Here is a 16922-nt window from a genome sequence, read left to right as displayed (position 1 = left end):
GATCAAAAGGTCAGCAGCTTGTTCTTGCTTCTTCCCTTCCCTCTCGTACCCGCCCTTGTCATCTCTCCCTTTCCTTCTCTTCCCCTTCAGTCCTCTCCTTTTCCTTTCCCTCCTTCTTCAGGTCCCTTCTTCCCATCCTGCCACACTCTCTCCATTTCATTCACAAATATTTACTATCTCCTTTGCATTGCGCTAGTCACTTGGAACAAAATAATGAGCAAAACAGATAAAATTCCTTTCTTCTTGGAACCTAGTGACAGGTGGTGGTGGTGGTGGTGGTGGTGGAGGTAGACATCCACTTTATTCCACAAATATAGATTGAATTAAGAAGAAAAGGAACGTGATATATTATGAGAGCTTATGTTGGGGCCCTCACCTAGTTGGATGGGCAGTGTCAAAGATGGATTCTGTGTGAATAGGAACCCTCATACACTGCTGATGAGACTGCAAATTGGTACAGCCACTATGGAAAACAGTATGGAGGTTCCTCAAAAAAACTAAGAATTGACCTACCATATGATCCAGCAATCCCTCTACTGGGTATTTACCCCAAAGACTTGAAAACCCATATCCGAAAAATATTTGCACACCAATGTACATAGCAGTATTATTCTATGCTGCTATGTACAGTGGCCAGGACATAGAAACAACCGAAGTGTCCTACAATAGATGATTGGCTAAAGAAGCTGTGGTACATATATACAATGGACTATTACTCAGCCATAATGTTGCAGGAAGCGACACCCGAGGGAGGAAATTAGACGCTCAGACAACTTTATTAGAGGAAGGAGAATTTAATGCCAGTGGACAGCATGGGGCATTCAACAGACCCAAAGCACGATCTTTCTTTGGTTAGATTTCTTACAGCTTATATACCCTTGCAGTGTCCATGCAAGGGGCGCGTGATTCCTTTGTCTGAGGTTTCACGTGTGCTTCATGACTCACGATGGGAGGGAGAGCTTTGGATGGGGGGCTGCAAGGGGGGAGAAATTTCCAGACCAGGTTGTCTTACAGGTCGTTTGTTTTGTAGAACCCACGACCTTGGTGTTATCAGCACCATTATAGGATTCTTGAATAGAGACAGGACCTGCTCAGTGGATTCCTATCCAAAGGTGAGCTCTAATTGTAACATAACAAGCAGTTTTACACAGTCTTGTTATTCCTACACAGCTACAGAGATAAGAACATTAGTTGGATAGCAAGCTATAAATCAACAGATATGGGCTGGAGAATCCTAGAGGTGGGGGAGGTAGCTCTGGGAAAACATGTTAGCTGGAGAGCACTGGGCAGAATGGGGGAAGAGAGCAGTTTTAACCGGCTGAGTCGGTTATTTCTGCAGGCCCTTTCCTTTGCATTTTTTTCAGATGCCCCCTCTCCTCTCTCAATAAGAAGAGATGAAATACTGCCATTCATGACAACATGGATGGACCTCGAGATAATCATGCTAAGTGAAATAAGCCAGACAGAAAAAGTTGAAAATCACATGATATCACTTATATGTGGGATATAAACCTAAAGGCAACAAATGGTCAAGACAAACAAACAGAGACTCATGGACATGAACTATAGACTAGTGGTCACCAGAAGTTAGGGTGTGGGGGAGGAAGGGGTAGGTAGATGGTTAAAGGGGGTCAAATATAGGGAGGTACGAGGAGGGTGAAGTGGATAAAGGGGGATCAAATATATGATAGCTGAAGGAAACTGGACTTTGGGTGGTAAAAACAATAGAATATACAGATGTCATAATGTACACCTGAAAATTATATAATTGTATTAACCGATGTTACCCCAATAAACTTAATTTAAAAAAAGATGGATTCTGTGCATATGTGCTGTTTTCGCTGAGGGTCAAAAGATGAGGCGTGATTGTTAGGGTGTGTGGGGAATGGGCAGAGGTCAGTTTTCGGAAAGGTATTAAGGCAGGACAACAGATTGGATGAACTGGGAAGGGCAGTATGATTGGAGCAGAGGAAGATGAGTAGAAAATACTGAAGATAAGGCTGGAAAAGGAGCCAAGGGCCAGGTAAAGGCCAAGTTGAGAATTCTGGTATTTATCCTAAGAGCCATGGAAAGACATTACATGGTCTTAAACAGGGGAATAACATGATCAGATTTATGTTTTTAAAAGATTATTCTGTCTGCAGGAAGATTATCACTTGGGTAGGGCAGTAGGGAGTATAGAAATAGGATCTGTTAGGAGTTGATTTTATGGCCCTAACAAAGGGAACTAAAGCAGGGTTTCTCAGGCTCGACACTATTTGCATTTTGGGCTGGACAGGGGTACAACACACAAACCTCACACTGTTCAAACACAGTAAGTCTTTTGTTTCAGGGGCCTGGGAAAAAAGTGGAGAAGCATTCCTCTGGGGCAGGAAAGGGACTAGTCACAATGGTAGATCTCTAAGCTTGCAGTCATGCTAGGGGAATGCTAAGCACTGTATCCCCCAAGACAGATGGATGGGACCTCTAAAGCATGACGCCCATGGCAGGGGCACCTCTTGTGACTCTCTGTTGGTGGCACCATGTCACATGTTTGACAATCTATGTACTTAGTGAAAGATTAAATAATGTAGGAGGAAAACTTCGTAGGAGCTGATGAAAGGGGAAGCAGTTTATAAGAATGATAAAATACATTATAAATATAGGAATCAATTTTCATTGTGGACAAATATCACTTAAAATAGCACTTTAGGAGAGGATTAAGTACCAAGTTTTTGAAGACCATTGTTTATCATTACACATTTAAGATTTGAGTTTGAATAACTTCAACAAGATTTAAAATCCTCTTCAAAAGCTTCAAGTCTCATCTGCATTAGACTCTCCATTGAAACTTCTCCCAAAAGTTAAAACTTAAAAGCTCTAAAATCCATCAGTATATTTCACTTTATATCCTTTCATTTGACTTGCCTTCAATTTCCTTTACTTTATGGGTCTTTCATATTACTTGTGTTCCCTTAGACTAGAAACAAAGAAACAGTGATTTCCAAAAAAAATATATGTCCTGTGGCCATAAGTTTTTACTGGTAGAAACCTGGACTGACAAGTTTATAATCTGGTGTTTCATTGTATTTTATGACAAAAGCTTGAGTCCACAAGAAAATGAGAATGAAGTGGTGAAAATATCTGGGTTCAGATTATACTCTCAGAGGCTAAGAGGTTTACAGAAAAGACCCCTGAACCTAAAAGTTCATGTTCTTCTTCTGTCTCTGCTTCTTACTGGGTGGGTGATAACTGGAAAAGTCACTGAACCTTTCTGAAATTTAAATTCATCATCCGTAAAGTGAATGTGATAGTATTTTCCCTGCTTATCTTCATAGGGTTGTTATGAGGATCAAATGAAATAATGTATATGAATAGAACTTTATATAAAATATGCAATACAGACACATGGTCCTGTTACATAGTTGCAAGTTATTTCCCTCTTCTGTTGAGCCCTGGAATGAAGGTGATTTACATGCACACTGACTGCATGCATCACCTTCAGGCTGGCTACCTGGTTACAAGGCTATGCTAAATTTTTTTTTCTGGGTACACAGAATACTATTGTGGGCTAATTCTAAGAAGAACATTCTCAAGTTCCCTTAAATTATTAATTAGCATGAGTGACACAAATTTATATTCTAAAACAATTATGAATTGGAACATATTAGTGGTATGATCTGTTTTTAAAATGAAAGAACATGAAACAAAATTTCACCATGCATCTCACATGGTAAAAATAAATAATGTTTCAGATATCTGTGTGTGTATTTGTATTTTTATACTTGATCATTAAATAAAATGCATTTTTCCCTTTAAAAAGGTCAATAAGTACTTTGGAGGTATTTATGAGGGAGACATAGTGTATTTCATCAAATCTAAGATAAAATGATAAGGGGGAAAATCTACCAATAAAATTACAATAGAATTCTTTCTCATCACCCAGAATTTTTATTTTATACTTATTGAAAGAACTCTTTTAAACTTAGATGTTTATCACAAAAGAACTCAAACTTATTTAGAAATATATTTTTATCCTATATTACTCTTGTGCAAGTATAAAAAAGAAAATATAAGTGACATAAGCTAAGATGTTACTACAGCTTCTTCATTTTTAGAATACAGCTCTTTTGAATAACGATTCAAATCAGTCATAAGCATTCATTTCCCCAACATCCTCCGCCCCAGCATTGTCCTCTGTGCCAATAAGAGCATTTCATTTAATACGCAGCAAGAATACTCTCTTACTATCTCTGGGATCCTCTTCCAAGCCACTGACATCCACTCTGCAAATTTAAGCACAAACAATAACATCTATGTCAGATGTCGGGACTGCACCCAGCCTAGTGATTTTAAGACATAGCCCCATTTTCAGAGGTGTTCAAAAGTGAAGAAATGTATAGCTTAGAGAGACAGTACCTAGAAGGTATGTCTTATCCCTAGGATCTTTTAAGACTTGATCTTTAACCAGCAGAATCAGTTGAGGTTAGCCCACTCAGGTTAATTATTGACAATTACAGATGCAAAAATGCGAAATACTGTGTTTTCCCCTGTGGCTAACAGCAGTGTGTATCCAGATATTCACATGCTAGGCACATAACCCCAAAGGGCTTGGAGATGACCCACTATAATACAGAGCAACGCTACAGTCTAGTAGTTTCCTGGAATGCATATTTTCTTCTCAATTTATTTCTTTGATGAATTAATTGTTTACTTTATTAATATATTAGATCTTTCAAATGATTACAACAAAATGTTATACTAGTCATACTAATTAGAGAACCAGCCATTTCAAGTAAAAGTTCTCAAATAATACCTTGATCTGAAACTTTTAGTTTGGTCAGTCAGAGGTTTTTCCTGGCCAAGTTTAAATTTACAGGGTTAATTTCCACGATGTCATTAATGTGCTAAAAGACCTCGTAAAAAGTTAATTTTCTAAAAAAGAGTTAAACAAGATCCATGTTTTAGCAAAACTATGGTCTATTTTTTTCACTTAGTATTTTCAATGACAAACAATTAGTTAATACTTATTCTGTGTCAAGAACTGTTCTAAGTGCTTTCTATATATTTACTAATTTAATTCTTCGAACTCTGTAAAAGAGACATTAGGTTTTTCTGCCCCATTTTAAAGATGAGGGAACTGAGACATAGAACTTTCCCACATTCATAGGATTCTTAAGCGGTTACTATAATTGATATGGTTTCATAATAAATTCATATGTTGAATTACAAATTTTTAAGTTCATATATTGAAGCTCTAATCCCCGGTACCTCAAAATGTGACTTATTTGGAAATAGGTTCATTGTAGTTGTAATTACTCCAATTAAAATGAGGTCATACTGGATTAGGGTGGATGCCCCCCACCCCAATCCAATGTGACTGGTGTCCTTATAAAGAGGGTAAATTTGGAAACAGACATGCACACAAGGAAGGATGCCATTTGAAGAAGAAGGCAGGGATAGAGTGATGCTTCTATGCTGGAAAGAATGCCAAAGATTGCCAGCAAACCACGGGAAGCTAGAGGAGGGGCACCAAACAGATTCTCACATTCTTCGGAAAGAACCAACCCCATTGACACCTTGATCTCGGACTTCTAGCTTCCAGAATGGTGAGAATAGATTTCTGTTGTTTAAGCCACTCAGTTTGTGGTACTTTGTTACTCTAACTCTGGGAAACTAATACAGGGCTGGAGTCAGGTTCAAACCCAGGCAGGAAGGCTGGAAGATCCAGTATGCTTATTACCTTACTCTCCACCTCTCTCATAATAGCGCTAATCAAAATAAAAAACAGACCCCCTGCCCCTGCAAATAAATGGCACAGGAGTCACCAGCTTTCAAATCTAGACAGATAAGCAAAACATTGACTAGCTTTCGTCATATCCGTACCATGTGCCCTGGAACCTCTCTTTCCTAACCCCTAAGAGGGGCTGTTTGAGCAGACGCTATGGCCAGATATTTTTCAAAGACCCATGGGACTAAATTTACTCAGTCTACCTGACTGACTCTGAGCCTGTGCCCCTACCAGAGCTTCGAAATCCAAATGTTTAATAGATTTTTGAAAGCAGAACCATCTGAGGTTAGAATACCCAATTCGTTTACTTTGTGTTGAAATTTAAAGGATGTGTTCTATGGGTGACAGTAGGGGCAGTGGCCTTCCCAGTAGTTATATTAAGCTAGTACTGACAGAAAAAGGAAAAGTCTGTCCAGATGGATGGGCAACCTGTCCCTGCGCCACAGACAGGACCCTTTGGAGAGTACGTTCTGGAATGGTGAGCCAGCCCTGGGCCCAGGCCACAGGCCCTGAAGTTAGGGATGCCTTGGAGAAGAAAGAGAGCTACCTACCATCAGATCCGTGCCACGTGAGAGCGCCTCGAGCGCGCTTCCCAGTGGGGGCCGGAAATATGGAGATCAGGGTCAGGAGCGGACCCGCGTGGAGGGCTGACGGGAGACCACAATCGTTAGTGGTCAGGCAATGGCCCTGAGGGTTTCTTTTGTGCATCTCGTCGTGGACGCATCTCTCGGCCAGCACGATACGCTTTGGCACAACCACCAGCTGCAGGGGTTTAAGGGCGATCCCCACAAAACCAGGAAGGCGAGCGACAGGTGGGCGTCTCGGCGGCGATTTCCCGCGAGGCTTTGGAGTTGCGGAGGCTGCGCGCGGCGGTCCAGGCTGTCCACCTGGGTTCCTATGACCTTGCGCTGCGGGAGCACAGAGAGGTCATAGGAACCCGGCACAGGCGGAGTTGGCCCCCACCCCTGGTTCGCACTTGTGAGAAAGGAAGGGAGGGAAGAAAGGGACGACCTACTTGCTGAATCGCCTGCAAACGCGGAAGCGAGATCAGACTGCGCTTCGCCACGATGTCCGGAGCATCAGCCAGGAGCCTGGGGAAAGGTGAGGCTTGCCCGCCGCGAGCGGTGGGGTTAATCTCGGCGACCCCCGGCCGCGGGTCCCGGTGCGGCTGCTCCGGAGCCGAGACTCCGGGAGGGCCCCCTACCTCAGGGAACAGGGTTGGGCTGCAACACGCGGGACCTCTCCACGGCCGGCCTGGGGGTGGCGGGAGGCTGAGGGTCCCCGCGGCTCTCCGGGCCATCACCGCCTTCGCTTCTCCTCGACAGGGAGTGCGCCCCCAGGACCGGTCCCGGAGGGCCTGATCCGCCTCTATAGCATGAGGTTCTGCCCCTTCGCCCAGAGAACGCGCCTTGTCCTGAAGGCCAAGGGAATCCGGTGAGGACCGAGGCAGAGGCCGCTACCTTAGCCCGCCGGGAACCTGCAGCTACGGGCGCCTGGAGGTCGGGTGGGGTGGAGGAATGTCGGATGGGTACCCCGGAGCTTCCTTTACTGCAAAATAAATTACTATTCTCAGCCTTTTCCGGGAGCATAGCAAGTTACAGACTCTCTCTCTGTGGAGCGGGATGGAGGGACTGCCACAGACTCCAGCAGTCTAGGACACCCCATTTAAATAACATTTTATGGATTAGAAAAACTGGGGCGCCAGTAAAGTTAGTGACAGGCAGTAAGCCGCCCTTTTAGCTATGGTAGATCGCTGATTCTTCGTCCACTGCCCTTTCACTTTCTTTCTTTCTTCTTTTTTAAAATTATTATTTATTATTATTTATGCCTATAGCACCTGGTCTTCCTAGGTGGTCTCCCATCCAAGTTCTAACCAGGCCCGACCCTGCTTAGCTTCCGAGATCAGACGGGATGGGGCTCGTTCAGGGTGGCATGGCCGTAGACCATGGACTGTGGTGACTCTACTGGGGCCTGAACCCAGGACTTTATGCGTGTAAAGCAGATGTGCTAACTGCTACACTATGGGACCACGGCCATGCTCCTTCACTTTCACTCCACTTCTCTATGTTCGCTTTATATAACTGCTGTTATTCCGTTCCCTTATCGAATAGTCAATAATTAATCCTCGTACAGAGTCCAGACCTTCATCTTCCTGGTAGAGTGCTGAGTTAACTATACACACATGTTCCTATAGGTTGGGTTGTTGGTTGAGTCAAATAAAGTGTCTGTGCCTAAAAATTCGGTCCTTTATGAAGCCTAATTGACACTATCATGGTTATTGGCATATGGGTTGGCCACAAGAATTATGCAGTAGTCACTTGTCTTTTTCCTGGCAATGCCAAGTATTCATTCATTGGAACCACCTCCCTTTGGAATCTGTGGTGTGGAAGTTTAAAACATAGCCCCCATTCTTAAATTTTCCATCTATGTGCTTAAGGTTTATAAGTGAATTTTAGTCTTCTATGGGATGAATTAGGCAATTCTTTTTCCTAAAAGAAACGTAAGCTGTATTCTAGAGAAAGAAAATTTTTAGGATTAGCCATCACTTCGTTAAGATTGGCATCTTATTTGGATGAAATCAATTCTGAACACAGCGAAATACTCAATATTTAGTAACATTTATCCAAAACACTGTATTTTATCCAAATACTGTAATATTTGCTATATTAAAATTCTTTTATTACAAGTAAAAGAAAACCAATTCAAATCGGATTGACGACTTATCTTGGGCTCATGTAAGTGAAAAGTCCAAGAGCAAGACACAGCTGGATTTGGGACACAAAGTCCTGGGTTCTGTGCCTCTCTGCAACTCTTGGTCAGAAACAACCTTCCTTACTGGGACAGTTTTCCAAAGGAAAACTGAAATGATTTTGCCATTATAGTGTGTGTATGGGGCGTGGAGAGTGGTCACGGCTGTCAGGTAGTGCAAACGACAGTGGTCTGCTACATTCATGGATCAGTTTTGAGTCCCAGGAGACTTTCATCAAAGAGGTACTAGATTTTACCACACGATATAACCTAGCAAAGCATGGTTTTCTCTAAAGGTGCATCGTTCAACTTGTGGCAGATGTGTTGACTTGTTGGCTCACAATGCCAGGTTACCACCAAACGCACATGTATTCTGAGAACCTTCTTTATCACAAAAGCCTGGGATCTACCTTTTGTTTTCATAGTATAAAGTTTCAGAAATACTGATAATTCCTTGGCAGGGGGCCTCATTTTTCTTGCATTGGCTTTTATCTGAGGGTCTAGTATTCTCTCAGCACATGAAGCTTCTACTACACACACACACACACACACACACACACACACACACACACACACACGTTTGTTTCCATGGGGGATTACTTATTTAAATCCTCAAAGTAAATGCTTTTCTAGCTACTGCAATAGATAGAAAAATAGGAAACAAAGTTTTGGTGTATGTTATTTTTGAGTAATCTATTTTATTGAGCAGTTATCCAGTTTTGGCAATTATGTGGACTTGGCTTTAGCAGTTATGTGAAACTTTCCTTTCTCTTATTTCCTCTAAAATCTCTCAGGCAAGGTACAAATTAGATCTAATTACAGTCTGAACATAGCCCCAGGCTTCTCCTGTTTGCTTCCTTTTGGGTTGACTTTTTATGATTTACCATGCAACATTTGAAAAAAAATATCAAGGCATGGAGATTTAATCTGAAAGCTTATTTTATGGGTGGATTTATTATTATTATTATTATTATTATTATTATTATTATTCCTTAATATCCTTGTAAAAAGCAAGGAACTTTCTATTCAAATTAGCAAAAGGAATTAAATTTTATCATGTTGATTTTCATATAGTGGTAGTGGACATAATTCAATTTGTTGCCTCATATAATTTACAATTAAGATACCTCTTAGTCAAAAATAGAGTATCTTATTGACAATCGTGAAGCATTTCCACTTATTTATTCATTTATTCGACGAATATTTACTGAGTTCCTATTTGAAAATATTTTTATTTTATTCAAAGCATTTAACTCTATAATTTGCTTTTATGTGTTTATTAATATAAATGAGACACATAAGATTCCTGCTTTAATGGAGCTTACATTCTAGGGAGCTGTCATAATAGACATGTAAATAGGTGATCAAAGTAATTTCAGATACAGATGAGTTCAATGAGGAAAGTAAACAAGATGATCATGGAATGGAGGCTCTCAGCTGCTTCAGAACAGATGGTCAGGAAGGGCCTCTGAGCATGTTAGACCTGAGAAGACAGGCAGAGAAGGCAGAGAACCAGTAAGTGCAAATGCTCTAAGATGAGAACATGTTTGGCAAATTCAAGGAATATAAAAAAGGCCACTGTGGCCAGATCATAATGATTAGAGGGAAAGTCCGTAGGAAACAAGTATGACAGGTAAGCAGGGACAAGATCAAATATGCCTTGCATGTCAAAGAAAGTGGTTTAGAGTTTATTCTCTTTGCTATGAGGAAGCAGGAGGGTGGTCTGATCTAATTGTCTTTTCTCAAAGCTCCACCTGGCTATGTATGGAGAATGGACTGTAGTGAGGCCACAGTGGAAGCAGAGAGGCCACTGGGGGAATATTGTAGGGGTCCAGGTGGCAGATGATATTTTGGACGAGATAGCAGTGGTAAAGGTGAGAAGTGAGTAAAGTTAGAATATGATTTGGAGGTCTAGCTGACAGGTCTTGCTGATGCATTTGACTCGAAGAGAGGGGGCAGGAGGAAGGAATCAAGGCTGAGTTGGCTCCTAAACTTGGGGTCTGATAGCTAAGTGGGTGGTAGGACCTAAGAGGATTTATTCAGAAGTACAAAAAATGTTTCACTCTCTTCGTTGTGCCTTTCAGGCATGAAATCATCAACATTAACCTGAAAAATAAGCCTGAGTGGTTCTTTAAGAAGAATCCCTTTGGTCTGGTGCCAGTTCTGGAAAACAGTAAGGGTCAACTGGTCTGTGACTCTGCCATCATTTGTGAGTACCTGGATGAAGCATATCCAGGGAAGAAGCTGTTGCCAGAAGACCCTTATGAGAAAGCATGCCAAAAGATGTCCTTTGAGTTATTTTCAAAGGTGTGTATATGAGAAATTCAGCTCCCATTTGAAAAATCTTTGCTTTTTTAAGTGACAGCAGTGCTGTCATTAATGGTTCAGTAATTTGGGAAAGGAAGACAAAACAGGATTATAGTCTTGTCAGTTCTGATGTGTCCTTCAAGCCCTTTCTTGATCAGTTTCTGTTTACCTCTCTAAAGTTACTCCTTTTCACTTTTCTACTGACATTTTTATATTACAGCCATAATGAATGTTTTCAGTTTTCCCAAACTTGTCACCTTATCAACTCTTGCTGGAAGACTCTTCCCCTTCTCACTTTGCCTGGTCATCTCCAAATCCTTTTTCATCTATCTGCTCAGATATTGCTGCCTTCTAGAAACTTGTCCAGACGGGCTGCATGCCCAACTCTGTTCCATCATGGACTGACGTTTCCCTGTCGGTGACCGCTTGCCTTCTTACCTGGTGTGTTGCACCAGGGCTGTGAGCAACTCGTGAGAGTGAAGGCAGTGTTTCTATTACTGTTGGCTCATTGCCTAGGCTTACGACTAGCTCTGCCACTTCTAAGTTGTGTGACTCTTAGCAAGTTACTTACTGCTTTATCTCCGTGCCTCAACTAATCATTGGTAAAATGAGTATAATTGTTCCCGCCTCATAGATAAAACCCAATTAAGATAAAAAACCAAGAGCAGAGTCCAACACACAGTAGATACTTTGTGTTCTTGTTTTGGCCAATGTTTACTTTGTGTTGGCAGTAGCTCCAGTGAAGGCAAGCTGTACTGACATTGATGGGATTTCAGGGAATTCTCCTGTAATTTTATGAGTGCCTGTTTAAACTAGGATGAGTAGACTTCTGTCTTTTGCAATGAGATGATACCAAAGACTGAAGTATTAAAATATACAAACCACTACAGCATTAAAGCATGTGGCATTACACCTGTGAGGTCTTCAGGTAGTCAGTCCCCTTTCATCAGTCTTCTCACGTCTTTCTTAAGGTAGAAATCAGAAAAATTCTCTTCCTCAGCTCCGTTTTGCAGCTGGGGCCAAGGCCTTAAACATAAGGTCTGAGGCTCTCCTGTCAGGTATATACATGATAGAGTTCAATTCAGAAATAAGCCATGTGAGAAAATAGGCTTGGGGGGGTGGGCGGGGCACTGGTTCTGTGAGTGAGAGTGGCTGGTGGCAGAGCTTCTGGCTTTCAGGAGCCATGGTGGTTGCAAGATTAAATTCTAGAGTAGAAACAGTTTTGGTGCTGGTGGCATTAATTACTTCAGAGTCCAGTTTCTGGCAGTGGTACAAACTGTAACCTCTAGTTTCAGCTCACTGGCAGCAGTGGGTGCTTTTCATCAGGCCAGTCTGAGCATGATTTTGGAATGTTCCAGCTTAGTTCCATGCCTGTTTGTTCAGCTTCTCAATAATTCAATGAGACAGTATTCTCTCAAGATATTTTTGGCTCAAACTTGCCCAAGTGAGTTCTGTTATTTGCAACTTATAAAATCCTGAGCAGTACAGCATGTTAGGCCACAAAATTTGTTTCTAAGATCAGAATATGACCTCTGTGAACACACAAACTGGTGTGTCCTTGAAGTTTCTAGAACACTGACACTGGGATTATGGGGGTTCTATTGTGCATTTATGAGGCCGGTACAATTAGCTTCCCACCAATAAATTAAATTATTCTCTGTCTAGGTACCATCTTTGGGAGGAAGCTATATTAGAAATAAAAATAAGGAAGACTGCTCTGGCATAAAAGAAGAACTTCGCAAAGAATTCAGCAAGCTTGAGGAGGTAATCAATCACTCCACCTAGCTTTTATCAGAGTAAATGATATACTATATCTATCCTCTTCTTCCTTCTACTCTTTTCTTCATATTCCCATTTTCCAAATCATTTTATTAGCAATAATACCAAATAAGAAATTTTAGTTTATAACAGATTGCCATAAGCTGTTGTGTTTAAGATATAAACCAAAACACCTAAAAACATTTTGTCATGGGCTTGCTTTTAAAATGTTTTGTTGGACTGACATTAAAATAACAAGGAAAAAAGGAAATTCACCAACATTTTTACAATATGTCACCTGTTTGTTTTCATGCTTGTTTCCAACCTGTGTCCATGCATTAAAAAAAAGATTAACATAACTGTCATCAGAGCATAGATACCATTCTGTTCTTTTTTCCACTAAGTATTATATAATAAACTTTTTCCGCCAAGAAGAGTTTGCCATGAATCTTACACTTGGCAAAGCTGAGCTGTGTTTCACCTCCTTTGGTGGAGAGCTGCCATTTGGGCCTTTAGATTGAGTCTTCCTCTTGCCTTTGAGACATTCCAAATAGGTAGATTTAAACAATCAGTCTATAATGCAGAATGTTATATGGGCCCTGAGAAAAATGATAGACGTTTTATAAAGGGTAAGTTGGTTTTGTGTTGATTAACCAGATAATATTCTCAGTTCCCCCCTTGACAAAACCATAATTCCAATATACCTTCTTAAATTTCAGAAACATATTATTTGTGCTTGGTTTTCAAATAATTTTATTTGGCATCTGTTTAATCAGTTATTTCCAGTATATTTTAAGTAAATTTTTTAATTGAAGCATCATATGCAGAGAAGTACTGAAAGCCTAAGAGTATACCTTAATGAATTTTTATAAAGTGAACATAGTCAAGGAACCAGCACCCATGTAAGAAACGGAATATTCGTTTTGGCTATTTTTTGTATTTTATACAAATGGAGTCATGTAATATGCAATCTTTGGGGTCTGGCTTCTTCAATTACAGTATTAGGTTTGTGAAGTTCATCTATGTTGTGTGTCATTCATTACTATTCTTTGTATAGTATTCTGACATATGACTGTACCACATTTTTAAAATCCTTTTCACTCCTGATTGACAGTAAACATTTTTGTTTTAGGGCTATTACAAGTAATGCTGCAGTGAACATTATTACACATATCTTTCGGTGAATGTAAGTTCACATTTCCAAGTAGAATTACTGGGTTATAGAGTATGCATGCACTCAGCTTTAGTAGATACTGTTAAAACATGGTTGTAAAAATTTACATTCCTATCAGCAGTGGTTCCATACCCTTGCCCACTTTGTCTTGTTCATTTTAGACATTCTAATAGATGTTCGTGGTATTACATTGAGTTCTAATTTGCATTTCCCTGATAACTAATGTAGTTGAGCACCTTTCAAATGGTTATTAGTCATTTGGACATCCTTTTTGTGAAGTGTACGTCTTGCTCAATTTTCTGATAGGTGTTAGCCTTTTTTTCTGTTGATTCCCAGGAGTTCTTTTTATATTCTGAATACCAGTCCTTTGTTATATTACAAAGATCTTGTACTCTGTAACTTATTTTATGTTTCTCCACCTTGCAGTTTATTTTGTTGATTGTTTTGCTTCATTTTAAACAGATTCTAAAGCTTAATGTGATCAAATAGACAAAAAGCCAACTTGGATATGTCTGGGTAAATGCTGTGGCTCTCACCTCACTCTATTTAACTCACCTGCATCATCTCTGATGATGAGTCTTACGAGATGCACAATAAGAAGTACTCTTATGCTGTTTAATATTCAGGTTCTGACCAATAAGAAAACAACCTTCTTTGGTGGCAATTCACTTTCCATGATTGATTACCTCATCTGGCCCTGGTTTGAACGTCTGGAAGCACTGGAGTTAAGCGAGTAAGACATTTGAATATTTTGTGCATGATTTAGGATGATGATAATTGGAACAGTATATGTTGACCTTTTTTGGAACAAAAATTAAAATATTTCATACAACTAGTATGAATGGGAACAAGCAGACAGGAGGAAAGACTTGAGCATGTCATATACCTACACTCACCCCTCCTCCCCATCTGGGGGTGGGGATAGTTCTGTGACATGTAGTAACATGATTTTAAAAGAAATTTATTCCCTCCCTCCTGGTTAAATATCCATAAAAGGATGTACATTTCTACGAGGCTGTCACGCAGGATTGACCAATGCTACCTCCCATTTACCAGTAAGATTCCCATACTGTTTTTTAAAGTTTGGCAGCCCCCTTGGGTTACTCCCACTTAAAGCTTAGGGCTATTCAGGGCTACTTTTTTATTATTCTTTGAAAACATTTTCATTTATTAAAAATTTTTAAAAATATAAGTATAATTGGTATACAACACTATATATGTTTCAGGTATACAATATAATGATTCAACATTTCTATACCTAACTATGTGATCACCACAATAAGTCTAGTAATTATCTTTCATCAGGCAAACTAATCACATTATTATTGACTATATTCCCCTTTACCTTTGTCACTCCCTCCCTTGTGGTAACCATCAGTTTGATCTCTATTTCTTTTATAAATTTTTCAATTACAGTTGAGATACAATTTTATATTAATTTCTGGTGTACAATATAGTGATTAGACATTTATTTAACTTATGAAGTGATTACTAAGCTAAGTCTAGTACTCATCTGACACCATATGTAGTTATTATAATATTACTGGCTATATTCCTTATGCTGTAGTTTACATTCCTGTGACTGTTTTTATAGCTAGCAATTTGTACTTCTTAATCCCTTCATTTTATAGTCACAATCTAATCATAGATGGGTTGTCTTTCATGTTCTCATTTAAAAAAGTTATCAGGCTTTCACTTTGGAAAGGTTCTTATGCTAACTGAGCAAGTCACTTCACTCTTAAGATTCCTGTTCCATAAAACAAAGACCTCTACAATATTTTCCAAATCTAATACAGGCATACCTCAGAGATATTGCAGGTTCGGTTCCAGACCACAGCAATGAAGCAAATATTGCAATAAAGTGAGTCACAGAAATTTTTTGGTTTCCCAGTGCATATAAAAGGTGTTTATATTATACTGTAGTTTGTTAAGTGTGTAATGGCATTAAGTCTAAAAAAGCAATGTATATACCTTAATTAAAAAATACTTTATTGCTAAAAAACCCTAACCATCATCTCAGCCTTCAGGAGTCATAATCTTGGCTGATAGAGGGTAATATCAAAGAACAGTAATCACAGATCACCATAACAAATATAATAATAATGAAGAAGTTTGAACTATTCTGAGAATTACCAAAATGTGACCCAGAGACATGAAGTGAACAAATGCTCTTGGGAAAATGGCACCGGCAGATTTGCTCAATATAGGGTTGCCATAAACCTTCAATTTGTAAAAAACACGGTATTCTGCAAAGCACAATAAAGTGAGGCATGTCTGTATTCTATGATTACATGCATTTTAAAGAAATATTTTCAAAGAACTACTTTAAGATTAGTGAACAAAATGAAACTGCAGTGATAATGATGATATATAGGCGATTTTGCAATACCTTCCAATTTAGTCTAGCTTACATTTTCATTCTTTCCATCTCTCACAGGTGTGTAGACCACACTCCAAAACTTAAGCTCTGGATGGCAGCCATGAGGGAAGATCCCACAGTATCAGCCCTCCTCACTGATGCGAAGACCTTTCGAGGTTACTTAGATCTCTACTTGCAGAATAGCGTAGAGGCCTGTGACTACGGGCTCTGATGGGAGCAGGAGTCAGCAATGGAGATATTTTCCTTCACTAAAATAAATAATAATCTGCTTTCATTTTACCAAGTACTCTCATGTCTCATTGATCACCTTCTCTGAGTTGACATCGAGGCCTGTGGAGTTTCCTCAAATGACTCTGCAGAAATGTAAACATATTTCCTGCTCAGGATGCTCAAATGACTCTCAGGGTTCTATCAGTTTATGCTGAAAACCTCTAAATTATCTCTAGTGAGATCTAGACTTCAACCTAGATTTCTAACTGCCTACAGGACATTTCCAAGTGGATACCCTGTTGTCATGAGATGCCTTTTCAAGTTTGTCTTTGGAGTTCTGAGTTGAGAAACTTTCAATTCCTCATTATTCCCTTTCCATCATCAACTGAATTTCACTCTCTCTTTTATTCCCATTGTCACCACTGAAGACCAGACCCACTTCACCTCAAACCCAGGTGGTTAGGTAGCCTCCTATTTGATCTCCTAACCTCCAATCTCTATCCCCTTCAAATCCCTCTTAGCAAAACCCATGCTCAGCACATAACGGGTGTCCCACAGATGTAACTGTGAAGACC

General features: G+C 39.9%; 1 protein-coding gene, 1 long non-coding RNA gene and 1 pseudogene across 2 annotated transcripts in view; 2 read left to right on the top strand and 1 right to left on the bottom strand.

Moving 5' to 3' along the window:
• The window catches only part of LOC111742231, a 2179-nt gene extending 759 nt beyond the window's left edge, over window positions 1-1420 (top strand). The window contains exons 2-3 of the long non-coding RNA XR_002781235.1: window positions 1031-1112; window positions 1365-1420. This is a non-coding gene — a long non-coding RNA (uncharacterized LOC111742231). The remainder of the gene's footprint in view (window positions 1-1030; window positions 1113-1364) is intronic.
• A 5265-nt stretch (window positions 1421-6685) lies between these two features.
• GSTO1 (glutathione S-transferase omega 1) lies at window positions 6686-16416 on the top strand. Its single transcript, XM_011363780.2, has 6 exons — window positions 6686-6871; window positions 7096-7204; window positions 10603-10825; window positions 12491-12589; window positions 14384-14490; window positions 16195-16416. The coding sequence occupies exons 1-6, from the start codon at window positions 6838-6840 to the stop codon at window positions 16346-16348; spliced, it is 726 nt and encodes a 241-aa protein (XP_011362082.1). The 5' UTR covers window positions 6686-6837; the 3' UTR covers window positions 16349-16416.
• On the bottom strand, window positions 7596-7714 carry LOC111742238 (annotated as a pseudogene).
• Window positions 16417-16922: the final 506 nt, after the last annotated feature.

The sequence above is a fragment of the Pteropus vampyrus genome, unplaced genomic scaffold (assembly GCF_000151845.1).
Source record: "Pteropus vampyrus isolate Shadow unplaced genomic scaffold, Pvam_2.0 Scaffold89, whole genome shotgun sequence".
In the NCBI taxonomy this organism is placed as follows: domain Eukaryota; kingdom Metazoa; phylum Chordata; class Mammalia; order Chiroptera; family Pteropodidae; genus Pteropus; species Pteropus vampyrus.
The sequence above is the reverse complement of the archived record's forward strand: the minus strand, read 5'-3'. Positions and strand labels throughout refer to the sequence as shown.